Here is a 13,433-nt window from a genome sequence, read left to right as displayed (position 1 = left end):
TTATTTTTTATGAAATTTTGAGACAAGGTCTAAGTTTCTTGAGCTGGTGTCTTAACGTTACTATGTGGCCCAGGTGGCCTTGAATTTGCTACGTTCCTGCTTCATCCTCCTAAGTATCTGGGGTCCCATGTTTGAATCATCAACCCCAGTATGCACTTTAAATCCTGCACTTAGAATGTGCTCAGCATGGAGGCCAGTTTCATGTGAATAAGTCAAGGACAGGCTGTTTCCTCTGTAGTAGACTCGAACCATGGTAGTGTTGGATCCACTTTCAAGTCTTTGCCTGTAGACTGAGCTATGAATTTGAATAGCTTCTTGGAAACAACAAAGGGATTTTAAAATTTCAAGGAAAGCCTTTAAGTCTCCTTTAAGCTTAATGTTTTAAAACAATTCTTTTCTCCCATCATGTAGAAAGGTAACATCAATCATGAGGAGCTGAGATGAGTGAAGAGAATGACATACATTTCACAGACTAGTCTTCCTAACCTATGTCGGAGTACTGTAGAAGGGTCTTTACTATGAGCTCTTCTTCAAAAACAGCACCTTATCCCTTATTCTAGACATCTGTGCCCCATTCTCAACTTCCCAAACCCAACGGCATCATGAAAAACATTTTAGCTTTCTTCGTTGGTTCTTGAGGTATTATCTTCAAATTTCATTCTTTGTTTTTTTCGTTTTTGTTTCTGTTTCTTGACCTCTTCTTTTTTTCAATCAATTAATCATTAATTATAATGAAAGTAAGATTTGGCTCTTTCTTATCTACTCTCTAAACACTCTACCATTATGTAGTTATTTGGTTTGGCATGTGATTGTTGCATATACTAACTTTTCAAGATTAATATTTTACCAACCCAATATCCAAGTTGCTGCTGCTCATTCAATTACACCTGTTCATATTCCATCTTTGTTGTTTGCATTCTTAGCTGTAGACTGTGCCACTTGGGAACTTCAGCCTCTTTAATTGCATGAGATTTTCTGGAGTTACTTATTAATGACTTTTTCCCACCCATTTTCTACTTGTGGGATTCCTAATATTTGGCATATTGGACCAATTCTTTAAACTCTTATTTTATTTATTATGCTATTTTTTTTGTTTTAATAATACTGTTCTTCTTGGATTTAATTTTCAAAATTTCTTTTGGTACTTTTGCTTCTGCCATTATAATTTTACTTTTGTCGAAGCATCTTAGTATCTAATTGGCATCCCATTCTTCCTGATGTCAATAGTGTCTTTCTTCTTGTCGTGAGATTATTCATTTCTTTTTGTGAAGGTTCTTTGCTTCTCATAGTCTTCTTTCTCTAAGCTGCATTGTCTTCCTCTCATATTACCTGTAATGTGAAGGTTACAACTTGACATGGCTCATGGCATCCAAGATACAAAACAAGTTTTTATGTTCTGAGTATATGTATGGGATGTTGGGAAAGATTTTCACAAACACCCATGTCACAGCATTCTTAAGTTTTCTGCCCAGGCACATTAGATGCCTCAGAAAAGTTACCATCAAACTTCACTCTGGAACAGGTTGTTTAGCAAAATGGTGGGGATGAAGTAATGGGTCTCAGCTTATAAATTACTCATGTAAGCCTCACATCTTCACTGTGATACTACTCCTTGTGGTTTCCTATATATTGAACATCTTAAAAACAAAACAAAACAAAACAAAACAAAACAAAACAAACAAACAAACAAAAAACAAAAACCTTTTCCGGAAAAAAAAAAAAGTCCATCAATCTTCTGCCTAGTTAGGAAGTTACCCTACTGGTGCTAAGGAGAGAGAGTGATTGCCTTAAAAAATTTTTTGTTTTGTTTTGTTTGTTTTCTGAGATAAAATCTCATTATGTAGCAAAGACTAGTCTTTGACTTCCTTTGTATCTCAAACCTGGTCTTGAGTCTTGAAGTCATGACCCTCCCGCCTCAGTGTCTACAGTCCTGGGATTACCGTCATGTGCCACCACCCTCATTCCCAACCTTCTTTTAGCTGCCTCTTACGTAGCTGAAACACCACCCTTCCCTTGGTTCTTCACTTCTGGGAGAAACTATTCCTGCCAACTCTTGTATCTTTGGAGGGTTTTTGTTTGGTTTTCTGTGTAAATTCTGTTGCTTCTCTCTCTCTCTTTTTCTTCCACTGGTTTAGGATTTCTGTCTGGTAAAACTAAAATGTTTCTTGTTTACCTATTGTCTTTTCTGTTCCCCAAATCACTGGTGCTTCTGATTTCTCCTTCATGGCAGGCATTCATACTCCCCGGCAAAAGCTGTTTGTTCAATCCAGTGCACTCACTTTCACAGTCTAGGCAAATATTGTCTCTTATGCCAAGAGGATGTGAGTTAATTTTTCTCTATAATGATTCTGCTTAATCCACACAATAACTTGGAGAGTGCCTACCTACTGGGACGTGGTCTGCCTTAGCGGGTTGATGACAGGGCTTCCTCAAGACCCAGCTATTCCACTTCTCAGAATATACCCAGAAAATGCTCTACCACACAACAGGGACATATGCTCAACCATGTTCATAGCTGCCTTATCATAATAGCCAGAACATGGAAACAGCCTAAGTGTCCCTCAGTGAAAGAATGGATAAAGATAGTGTAAATGGATTTACACTATGGAATACTATTCAACTATTAAAACCAAGGAATTCCCAAAATTTGTGGACAAACTAGAAATGATCATAATGAGTGAGTTCACCCAGAATCAAAAAGAGACAAATGGTATATACTCACTTATATCGAGGCACTAGCCCAAGGGGCATGTCCCATGAGATGGGGAATTAGAAGCATCCAGGTTGTGATTCTCTGGAAGTTAATGTTGTCAGTTAGTGTTTGAAATTGTGTGAAGAAAGTCTTGATTTCTATGACACAAATTCTAGTTAAGATTTACTATTATCTTTATTGCTTAAAGTAATGGTATACTGTATAATATGATAGCTATCTGGTTTCTGTAATGTTTGTAGTTACCGAGAAAGTGCCTACTTAGTACCTAATGACTAAAAGGAAATCCTTTATCTGAAAAAGATGGCTTTCTATATTTATTGCATTAGCAGCAGTTATGTACCAACTAAGCATAACTTTCATTCTCCATTCTCTAGAATTTGTGAGGCTTTTGTAAAATGTCACGGAGATATTTTGACTATAAAATTCCAAATATTATTGTAAAGTGGAAAAAAAATGGGAAGATAATAGGTTTAGAGCCAGCTCATTTAGAACCATTGTGTGCACTGAGAGCTGAATTTTCAATGGCGTTTTCTTCATCTGTCTTTCTCTCTCTTGTTTTAAACAGCTGCAGCTGCTGGTGGCCAGTAACTTCATCAAATATCCTGGGGCTGCCAAGAAGTACTCTTCACTTCCATGTTTGAATGTAATGAGCTATGGGAAGGGCCAATGAATGAGTGCTGGGGAACCATGGCTTCGTGTTCTACCCCAGATGGGGTACCAAGGCCGTAGTCATGACCATCTACCAAGGGATCATCAGCCCTCCTTGAGCAAGGAGAATCTCACCATACTCTGTACTTCTCCAGGTTCTAAGGTTTTTCCCTCTTTTTCCTCTGACATGTTCTAAAACAAATCGAGTTTAAATGTGACTGGGATATAGTAATACTAATTGGGTATAATTGATAGGATACTTTTAAAAAGTCAACATTCCCTCATATGGGCTTTCTTACACACTGGTTTAGTTTCTTAAATCAAGAGTAGAGATATTATAGCACCATTACACCTCTAAATTTGGAACTCTCTGCATGAAGTATTCATTGTGAACATTCACTGAGTCACTGTTTTGTGTGTACTGTTTTTCTTATTAATTCATCAGGATTGTAGAGTTGATGTCTTTTTCACCTATATAAATGTCATATTTCAGTAATATGGATTTCAAGAGAATTGGCTACTTTTAAAACATAATATCCTCCCTACCCCACTTTTTTGTCCTTCTACCCACGAGCCCAACTCTCACATATGTCAGTACCTTTGTATTTGCAGCTCGATTTAGTATGAAAAGAAGGAAGCTTTTCAGGAGAAATGTCACATGTAATTTGATATTCCCTTCAGTGCTGACTTAACAATAGTTTATCACCATGAGGAGGCATGTGCTTCTTAGACAAACTAGACCTTTATGAGTTTAACAAAAAGAAGCCAGCATAAATTACTGATGTCCAGTCAGAATCTCCTCATTGAACCTCCAATGATAATCTTTCCAGAATTTAGATTGTCATTGTCTGTATTTGTTATTTGCTTGTGTTGTTGTTGTTGTTGAGGTTAGGAAAGCCGGCCTTTAGTTGAAGCTTTTGTTTGTAGCTGTGTTTAAGCATTATGTTTATCTAACATTTGAGTTCACTGAATGGTACCAGTCAGTGCCCTCCTTGTCTTGTGTTGTGACCTCAGTAGTATCTTCAACTCACAGCATCACTTTCCAAAGCTAAACCGACCTGCATTCCCTGCAGTTAATTTGCTTAGTTTTGTTGACCTTTGACTCTCTTCTTCTCTTGGCCACGGAATGATCATACTGTTCTCTTGTCAAGTCTTGACTCACTTCTTCCAATTACCTGGCCTAGATTGGCATCCATTCCCAATCATGTCACTCTCCTAATGAGACTCCTTAGAATGTTACATCTGTATCCTCAGCATAGCGTCTATAGATTTTCTGTGACTTTTCATGGTTGTTACTGATTGTTTCTTACCCGCATGGGTTATCTTTCCTATCTAGACTGTAGCTCTATAGGACCATAGATCATCTCTTTTGCTCTTTTATATGTCTCATACAGTGCTATGCACAGTTGGGCACTGCATAAATGCTTCTTAATTAAATTGAATCAATTTGACTTACAGCAGTTGCATTATGAAACAAAAAACTTGTGTTAGATGCATGGAAAATATTCTATGATATAAAAATGGATTAACTTCTGCCAGGCTTTTGTTATCATTAGACTGTAATGCAGATGAGTAAATAAAGATAGTGTTGATTTCTACAAGGGTTATGTTGTGGTGGTTTTTCCTCCCAGCCCCAAGCTCCCAGAATAATAACTTGCAACACTCAAAATACATTTACAAATACCTAGGTCATATAGCGAGTCTCTTCTCAGACTAGCTCATGCTTAAAATAACCCATCCATGCTAATCTACATTTTGCCATGTGGATGTTCAGCTTTGCATGCATCTGTCATCCTCACATCTTCCTCTGGTGAATCTCTTGTGCCTGTCTCGATCCCAGAATCCTTTCTGCCTGCTGGATGTTCCATCTTCTATTCTACCATTTTCTATATGCCATAGGTTGTTGTTGTTTTTAATCGGCAGGCAATGCATCCCTAAAATACAAGAGATACTCTCTCTAGAGGTTGTTTTTGCACTGCATGGTAACATAGAGAATTGGTTTATTGTGTCATCAAATTCAGAAGTGAACATTGCCTTTGATCTCGAGCTACTCCTTAAGTATGAAGGAGAAGACAGCATATTTCTGACAGTCTTCCTCTCCTAAAGCCACCATATTTTTTCAAAGTATTTTAATCTTATAAATACCCAGACTTCATTTGCCTTGGCACATATTTAACATATTAAACTATCTTTCCACATATTAAGCAACAACTTCAGGGTTTTAAAGCACTTACATACACCTTCCTGTTTAAGTTAAGCGTCTTTGGAAACTGTAATCTTCCAGTTTCCAGAGAGCTTCTGAATACATGTCTGAATGACTGGCTCCACAGACCAGGGTCTGGAGCAGAAGTGCTGGGTCAAAGCTGTTCTGAACAGCTTTTCACTGGCATGATCAGACAGCAAGATGTTATTTCTGTATTCCTTCTTTGTCTAAGGCAAGGGAACAGAAATCTAGACTTTAAATCTTCTTCTTTCTGAGAGTACTAAAGAAACATCTCAGGTAAATATATTCAAAATAACTTTAATTAAGTGGAGGGGTTTATCATGCTTGAAAAACTAAACTATACTTCAACACACTCTGAATAATTTCCTTTGCTCCCATGGCATATAATTTAATCTATATTCAGGGATTCATATTAGCAAAAGGTTCATGTGAACTGTTTTCTTATTCTAATAGATCCCCACAAGACTGTGGGCCTGAAACATATACCAAAAGGGTAATTTATCAGGAATCAAACATGAAAGGAATGAAGCATGGTTTTCATGAGTGGTCTTAGCTCTCAGTCATGTCTGCACAAAAGTTTTTAGAAGACTTTGAGAATTAACCATAACTTTAAAAAAAAAAGTTTAGATCACAAGGTATACCTCGTTTTATTTCATTCCTTCTCTTAAAATACCCAATGCCAGAGAAAGTATTTCAGAATATTTTAATGACTATATATGTAAAGTACTCTTTAACAGCATAGCTTAATTAGTTCTACCATTTCAGAGTTGCAGGTTTAGATTTTAATACTATACGCTATTTTTAAATTTGTATTTTTTGGAACAGTTTTGTGCAGAAGCACTCATTGTACACTTCAATGTCAATATAATCACATTTCAAGACTGCTTAAGTTAGGTTATTGCTATATTTATACTACTTATTACTTAAAATATGTTTTCTATTTCATAGTATTTATATTGAAGTCAGTGAATTTTTTTCATGCTGCTCTTTTACTTGTGGCTATATAAAGTAGGCCTTTCAGGAACTATTTAAGTTTTATGATGTTTAGTGCTTAGGTGAAGTGATATTATCTTGGTTATACACCAACTCTCAAACAAGCTTGAAATCAAGCACTATCCACATTTGCTAGCCAAGCCAATGTGCTATCTATATATGCAGACTTTATTTTATTTGCTATGTAAAACATTTGGTCATAGTTATATTTCTGTTTTGATTGTAACAATAAATTTATTTTTAAACATAACTGGTTTAAAAATTTTCCCAAATAAGACAGACTTCATAACTTTTCTTATGTTGACATTTTTGTGTTACTACTGTTCACAAAGGCACCATTTCTCAGGTGAATATTACCATTCAAAACAAATGCTTAGGAGTCGTCACAACTACGATTGCCTGTCCATCTTCCCCATGTTGGTGGGTATCAGGTAAATTCCTTCCAGAACACTCCACTGGCATCATGTGCAAGCCACCAGAAATACATAATAAAAGTACCATCTCGTCGCTTCCAGTGAATCGCAGTATGCTCAATGTTTTTAGTTTAACTCCCAGGCCAGGCAGGCTCTGAAGGTCCCAAAGAGCCATCAAAATTTTTGACAAAAATGGAGGCAAGGGGCATCATTGAAGCAGATCTTTGTGATCTTTGTAAAACCCTGAAACTGTAACTTAATATCGTCTTTGAGAATAGTTGAGCAGATTTATCAGTTACTTCCTCATGGCCAATACCATTCCGAGAGAATAAGAGCAGTGGATTAGAACCAGGCTTGTCCACTCCCTTTAAAAAAAATAAATTTACGTTTTGTGTTTGTTATGCATGTGTGTGTGTTTGTGAGTGCCTGTGTGTGTGTGTGTGTCTGTGTGCAGGTGCATGCACCCATTTATATGTGTGAATGTCAGAGGGGATGGTGGGTATGCCCCTCTATACTTTCCACCTCACATTTGAGAGAAGGTCTCTCACTAAACCTGGAGCTTCCAAATTTGCTGAGCAGCCAGTTCCTGGAACTCTCGTGTCTCTGTGTGTCCCAGTGCTGGAATTCTTGGCCTGAGCTTCCAGACCTGCCTGTGCATGTGCCTGAAGAATGTATGAACTCAGCTGGAGATTCACACTGATATCCTTTGATATGCTCATGTTTGCATAGCAAGCACTTTACTTATTGAATCATCTCCCTACATTCATGTGCAACCTTGTGCAACTTGCCATGGCATTGGCATCTATAAAATTCATGATCATGGACACCAGTTACTAAAAAAATTGCAAAAATATTTTAAGTAAGTTTATTACTTCTTGTTGGCCACATTGATGGATATCCTGGGTTGCAGCAGTCATGGGCCCCAAGTGGGCCTATCTGGAGGAACTCATTATCACAGTCCATTTTCTCAAAGAATTTTCCTCTTAAACAAACAAATAAAAATCTATACAAACAGCACACAACATATATGGGAGTAACAAGGATGAACTGAAGAGAAAATTAGAAATTATTAATTGCTTCTGATAGGAGGAAAAATGTCAATTTGTCATAAGGGTATCAGTAGTTTAGAAAATTAATCTTCAAAAGTGAGTTCTAAATGTATTATTCCATTAGTATTGAATAGATGGTGCTCCTTCTAAAAAGACAGCAATGTGTGACAACATGGTAGCTTGCTTATTTTTTTTTTTACAGTTTTCTAGATAGTCCACTGATCTGAGAAACTGACCTCAAGTCTCCTGGAACTAGATCATTGTGCAAACTTAGGTGTCGTATTTTCATTTCATAGACTCACTGCTCCATATCTGACTGCTCCCTGTGGGATTGGGGTAAGGGATGAGCTGCAGTATTTGCAGAAAAGCACCAATGAGCAGCTGCAGAGGCTTTGTGGTATGACTGTTCAATGCCGGAGTCAAGAAACTGACAGATACTCAATTTGTTATTTATTGCTTCATTCTTGTTTCATCATTCATGCCTGGTTTCTTTCGTTTTTTTTTTTTTTATTATTATTACATTTTTACTTACTTATTTAGTTGGCATTTTTGTATGTGTGAAGGCATGTGCATACCACAACTTATGTATGGAGGTCAGAGCAGAAGTTGGTGCTCTCTTTCCAACACGTAGGTTCCAGGGATGGATCTCAGGCTGTTAGATGTAGCAGCAGACACATTTATCAGCGGAACCATGCATCTGGTACAATATTTAAATTATATATTAATCTATCAAATATTTGCCTATATAGGAATGCTCATGTTGCATACTACAGCAGGCAAGGGTACCATATATTGCGTAAATTTAAGTAAATTATTTAATATCTTTATCTTAGGGTTTCATTGATGTGATAAAACACTATGACCAAAATCAACTTGGGCAGGAAAGGGTTTATTTCACTTATCTTTATACAACACAGTTCATCATTAGGGGAAGTCAAGGCAGGAACCTGGAGGCAGGAGCTGATGCAGAGGCCATGAAGGGGTACTGCTTACTACTTCATACCTTATGATTTGCTCAGTCGGCTTTCTCCTGGCACCCAGGACCACCAGCCCAGGTTTGCACCACCCACAGTAAGCAGGCCTGCTCCATTCATCATAGTCAACAGGGTAGAGTCCAGAAGTGCTGAAATCCTAAGAGCCATGTTCCTACCTTCCAGGGACCAGGGTTCTTTTTCCATATGGATATTGTTTAAACTTGACAATAGAAGTCAAGCAAGGAAATGGATTCAACACAAGTTTTCAGGAACCACTTATGTGTTAAAGCAGATCACACCACATAAGAGTAAGACACAGTTTCATTTTGCCAAGCATCGTGAGGATAATTGAAAAACAAAACGGAAGAACAAGGTGCTTGAGTCACTGACCTCAGACTTACAAAGTATATTGGGAGTGGAATTCAATCTCTATAAATGGTTGCCAAATAGAATAGACCGTCAGAAGGTAGAAATGAGCCTGCTGTAAAAGGAGCCTTGGGACTCATAACAGATCTCAGCGGAACACGGTACGGGATGAATCTATAAGAAATGGTCATCTCTGATTAAACAACAGAGCAGGCTCACCACAAGTATTCCTCCATTGGACTGCGTCACAGTAGCGGAGCCTCCTGGTTCATCTCTGTAGACACAGGGAATGAAATGATAAGTATAATTTGCTGGGCTTTGATAATCACCAGTTCTAACTCCCAAATAAATGACAGAGACCTCTTAGATTTATTAATAAGCTTTAGGCTTTATAACTGGGCAGACATAATCTATTCTATCCCTCTATGCTAGTCTGGCTGTTTCCTAGTCATCCACCACAACTTACCTGCCATATTTATTGGTTCTGCCTGGGCTGCTTCTGCTCCATCAGGCCAATCTCCATGACCCTGTCCTTTCTCCCCTATTCCTGTTTCTTCTCTCTGTGTGGTCCCTACCTGAGACCTCTCAACTTGCTTGGAAGTCCAGCCTTCCTATCTCCTCTGCCTAGTCCTTGGCTGTTTAGTGTCTTTATTAATAAATCAGAGATTTTGAGGAGCAATGTTTATACAACACTAGCAATACTCATGTCCGGACTGCAACCAGAGCTTGGGGCACAGAGTTCATTATCTGAATACTCAGCACATCAGACCAACCCCAAACAAGGTAATTTTGTGGCTGGGAAAAGAAATCTGAAGTCACTGGTAAAATTTGCTTTGTATCTCTCTCTATTCCTGACTGTCGTCAGTCACCAGCCAATAGTTTTATATGCCATTAGCCTTTTGAACTGTGCTCCCTTTCCCTCATTAATCTTCAATCACATCATCTTTAAGACATTTAAAAAATCATGCTCACTGTGATTTCTGAAGGAAATAAATTAGATAAGATGGTTTCCCAAATCACTGAGCATTAAACTTAACACATAGTTGAGTCATGGTGAGGTGACATCACACACAAACTACCTTTTTTGTGAATGAGATATTTTTTTAACTTAATAAATTTAGTGAATAATAGGTTCAAATTCAGGCCTAGGGAAATTTCTCTGTGGATAAGAGTGCTTGCTGTACAATCATGAGAAGCTGAGTTTGAACCCCCAGAACCCAAGTTAAAAGGCCAGCATGGTTGTTGATGTGTGCCAGAGGATGGAGACAGATGGGTCTCAAGAGCTTGCAGGCCTTTCATTCTAGAAGAAAAAGCAAGCTTCCACTTTGATCTGTTCTCTAGAGAAACAGAACCAGGGGATGCATATATGCATGTATATATATGCTTTAAAATGGGTTGGCCAAATCAGAGACACAGAACCTGTTAGTTATTTGGTTATTGAGGCGGAATGTAGAGGATTTTTAATTCCAAACATGGTTGCTTTGGCAAGAGATCACATCCAAAGACCATCTAGGTCTATGTGATTTGGAATACAGACATGCCTTTTATCCTAGAAGTCAGAAGCAAGCAGACCTTTGAGTTCAAGGCCATCCTGGTATAGAGCAAGTTTCAGATACAGAAAAGCTTAGGTTCAGACATGTTATATGTCTTCAATTCTAGCACTCAGGAGACAAGAGGCATTCAGATCTGTGAGTTCTAGTCAATGCTGTTTAGGAGTGTGCTTGAATCAGTGGGATTAGAGGCAGTGCAGTGGAGTTGAGTTCATGGCAGTCCAGTTTGTGAAATGTAGAGGCAGCTTTACATGGAGAGTTTTACAGAGACAGGTTGAAGAGAGAGCAAGCTAGACACAGGTGAAGATAGAATGAACCACGTAATGAGAAGGAGCCAGAAGATTAGAATGGATTGGTAGAGCTAGTTTGAGGCCAGGCAGAGCAATTTCAGAGGTTAAGAAAGAAGCCAGATAGAATCAGTCAGCTTGGAGAGGAGTCTGATCCAGAACAGCTGAATTGAACCAGCCAGCCAGGGTCGGGAAAGAGTGAAAAAGGGTGAGCTGATTCAGTAGTAAGTCTCAGAGGCTGAAAACATTGGCCTAGATTAGATTGTATGGAGGCCAGGACTAGACCTAAGTTAGCAGACAGAGGCAGTAAGCCTCCAAGAGAACAAATACCTCAGGTAAATAAAAGTTCCTATCACAGCTGAATGTCAATAGCCTGACTAGTCCAAGTATATAGGGCTCCCACTGGGGGGTGACAACCAGCCTTTGCCTCTGTAGTTACACTCTGTGCTGGGAGGTCTGAAAGTCTCTGGTGAGAAACTTGTCCCTGTTCCTTGACAAAAGATGGGAACCTCTGATCCTGTTATTAGAGAAGAAATGTAGCCATAGAAAAAACGAACTGGCAAATGGTAAATCAACTCGGTGGCACGGGGGGGAGGCCACATGAGCAAAAGCAGACTAAACATCTCTCTGAAATATACTTTCTGTCTGGGCTGCTACTATTAGTTGCCACATACAATCAAAGTGGGCCTTCCCACATCAACCAAAGCAATCAAGACTGTTCTTCAGATGTGGCTCCCTGCTTAGGTCAATCTAATTTGTGACATATTCACATTAAAAACAAACAGAACAAATAAAAATGATTTTGAGATTCCATCTTACATCTGTCAGCTTACGCCGGTAAGGATGAGGAGCAAAAGGAACATTTTTCCACTGCTGGTGTAAGTACAAACTTGTACTGCCACTTTGGAAATCAACAAGGTGATTACTCAAGAAAATTGGAATAGATTTACCTCAAGACCCAGCTATACCTCTCCTGGGCAAATACCCAAAGGACACAACCCCATCACAAGGACACTTGCTCAACTGTGTTCATAGCAGCTTTATTCATAATATCCAGACAACAGAAACAACCTACATGTCCCTCAACCAAAGGGTAGATAAAGAAAATGTGGTGCACTTACACAATGGAATAATACTCAGCTGTTAAAAAGAAAGACATTATGAAATGTGTAGGCAAACTAATTGAACTAGAAAAATCATCCTGAATGAGATAACCTAGACCTAGAAAAACAAACAGGCCATGTACTCATTTATAATTGGATATTAGCTGTAATGTAAAAGACAATCATGCTATACAGTCCACAGACCCAGAGAGCCTAAGGAAGAAGAAAGATTTAAAGGGGCATGCAAGGATCTCCCTGGGAAGGGGAAATAGAATAGGTTTTGTAGGCAAACTAGGAGCAGGTTGGGTTGGAAACAGAACAGATCAGATGAGGGGAGAAAATACTGGGAGAAATGATTGAAATTGGGGGGCATTTGGGGAGTACAACGGGAACTCCATGAATGGAATCTACTAGAATAACCCTAGCAAAGACTTCTAGTAATGAAGGACATGGAGCCTCAACTAGCCATCTCCTGTAACAAGGCCTTGCATAGGAAGATTGGGACACCAACCCAGGCACAAAGCCTGCGACTTACAGTTCATCCTGCCTACAGAGTATTCTGAGACAGGAACCTAGCAGAATCGTCATCAAAGAGACCAGAGAGATTTCATCCAGCAATGATGGGAGCAGAGTCCCACCGCCAAACATTAGGTAGAGCTTGGGAAGTTCTGCAGAAGAAGGAAAGGAAGTGTCCCAGGAATCAGTGGGCCAGACACACCATAAGAACATCCACGGAGTCTACTGACCAGGACTCATGAGACTCATAGAGATCAGGGAGCCTCCTGCAGGAGTCCGACCTATGTCCTCTACATATATGTTATGCCTGAGTAGCTTGGTGCTCTTGTGGGACTCCTAACAGAGGAAGCAGGAGCTGTCTCTGATTCTTCTGCTCACTTGTGCAACCCTTTCCCTCTTACTGGGTTGCTTTTTTTTTTTTTTTTTTTTTTTTCTGGCCAACCTAGTTGTAATGGCATGTAGCTGGTCTTACTGTAGCTTGTTCCGCCATGTTTGGTTCATGTTCCTGGGAGGCCTGCTCTTTTCTGAAGGGAGATCAGGGGGGACTCTGGGAAGTATGAGAAGAGACTGGGGGAGGTCAGGGAGGAGAAACTGCAG

At 39.0% G+C, this 13,433-nt stretch overlaps 1 protein-coding gene across 1 annotated transcript in view; it reads left to right on the top strand.

The window, feature by feature from the left end:
- The window catches only part of Tmc1 (transmembrane channel like 1), a 141,898-nt gene extending 138,597 nt beyond the window's left edge, over positions 1–3,301 (top strand). Inside the window, exon 20 of the mRNA XM_051146932.1 lies at positions 3,279–3,301. Within this exon, the coding sequence (XP_051002889.1) occupies positions 3,279–3,301 (23 nt within the window). The remainder of the gene's footprint in view (positions 1–3,278) is intronic.
- Positions 3,302–13,433: the final 10,132 nt, after the last annotated feature.

Source organism: Acomys russatus, chromosome 5 (assembly GCF_903995435.1).
Source record: "Acomys russatus chromosome 5, mAcoRus1.1, whole genome shotgun sequence".
NCBI classification, from domain to species: Eukaryota; Metazoa; Chordata; class Mammalia; order Rodentia; family Muridae; genus Acomys; species Acomys russatus.
The sequence above is the reverse complement of the archived record's forward strand: the minus strand, read 5'-3'. Positions and strand labels throughout refer to the sequence as shown.